This window comes from Pseudomyrmex gracilis, unplaced genomic scaffold (assembly GCF_002006095.1).
Source record: "Pseudomyrmex gracilis isolate BER0280 unplaced genomic scaffold, ASM200609v1 scaffold_2301, whole genome shotgun sequence".
Taxonomy (NCBI): domain Eukaryota; kingdom Metazoa; phylum Arthropoda; class Insecta; order Hymenoptera; family Formicidae; genus Pseudomyrmex; species Pseudomyrmex gracilis.
Genome location: NW_018022885.1, coordinates 9,960 through 11,213, shown reverse-complemented (window position 1 = coordinate 11,213; position 1,254 = coordinate 9,960). Strand labels below are relative to the sequence as shown.

The following is a 1,254-nucleotide window of genomic DNA, read 5'->3' as shown; positions in this document are numbered from 1 at the left end:
CGCAAACCACCGCCTGGGAGGCAGAGCGTGCGCTCCTGCTTCCGGCAAGGGTAAACGGGCGCCCAAAACCGCACAGAGGAGTGGCATCCAGTCCTCTCCTCAGGTAGAAGTACCGGCCGCTGCACCAACAACTGCAGCGTCCTCCAGTGAGGGGATTGCATCTCCCTCTCTTCCTGAGAGCAGGGCCCTGGAGGAGGATGTAATGGACACTACATAATGTCTTTACTCCTCCAGGGCAATCTAAATCACGCCCGCGAGGCTCAGGACCTCCTGGTGCATAGCTTCGCGGAGCTAGATGGATGCCTTGCGGTGGCGGCCGAGCCTCACTCCGTCCCAGACCACCCGTCGTGGCTGGGGTCGAAGGACGGCTCGGTTGCCTTACATTTTCGGTGGGGACATGCGTCCACCTTCTTCTCTTTCCTCGAAAAGGGAGAGGGGTTTGTCGCATGCGAATGGGGGGAACTGGTGATCGTGGGGTGTTACTTCTCCCCCACGAGGCCCTTCCACGAATTCGAAGAGTTCTTGAACGGGCTGGAACGGGTGATACGCCGCCTCCAGCCCCGTCCCTTACTGGTTCTGGGGGACTTTAACGCCAAGTCGGTGACTTGGGGTTCCCCCAGGACCGATGTACGTGGAAGGGCCCTCGAAGAATGCATGGCGGCCTGCGGCTTTGCCACAGTCATTGAGGGCACGCAACACACGTACGTGATGCGCAACGGGGGGTCCATCGTCGATGTGACCGTTGCTTCCCTGTCCGCCATTGCACGTGTGTCCGAGTGAAAGGTCAGGGACGATCTGGAGACTCTCTCCGATCATCGTTACATTACGATAAGGGTCTCCGAGTTTTCTGGCCCCCCTCGGGGTCGCCACGAGGAGACGACACCCCCGCTTCCAAGGGTGGGTCCTTAGAAAGCTGGACCCAAGTATCCTGTCCGCCGCTGCTCAGGCCGCGGCCTGGCCAAGTCCGCCGGCCGGGCCGCGCGACCTTCGAGCGGAGCTCCAGTAGTTCCGCGAGACGTTGGTCATGATCTGCGACGCGGCCATGCCACGTTCTCGCGGGCCACCGAGTCGGAGGTCCGTGTACTGGTGGTCGGAAAAGATAGCCGATCTCCGGAGGGCGAGCGTTCGAGCCCACCACCGGTACACACATGCCCGTCGCCGGGCGTGTTCCGTTTGACCACAGTACGATTCGACACCGATCGATTCGACACAGATTTATTCGACACCAAATTATTCGACACCGTACGATTCGAC

General features: G+C 60.6%; 1 protein-coding gene across 1 annotated transcript; it reads left to right on the top strand.

Moving 5' to 3' along the window:
- Positions 1–216: 216 nt before the first annotated feature.
- Positions 217–780, top strand: LOC109862737. Its single transcript, XM_020442872.1, has one exon. The coding sequence runs from the start codon at positions 217–219 to the stop codon at positions 778–780; it is 564 nt and encodes a 187-aa protein (XP_020298461.1).
- The last annotated feature ends 474 nt before the right edge of the window (positions 781–1,254 follow it).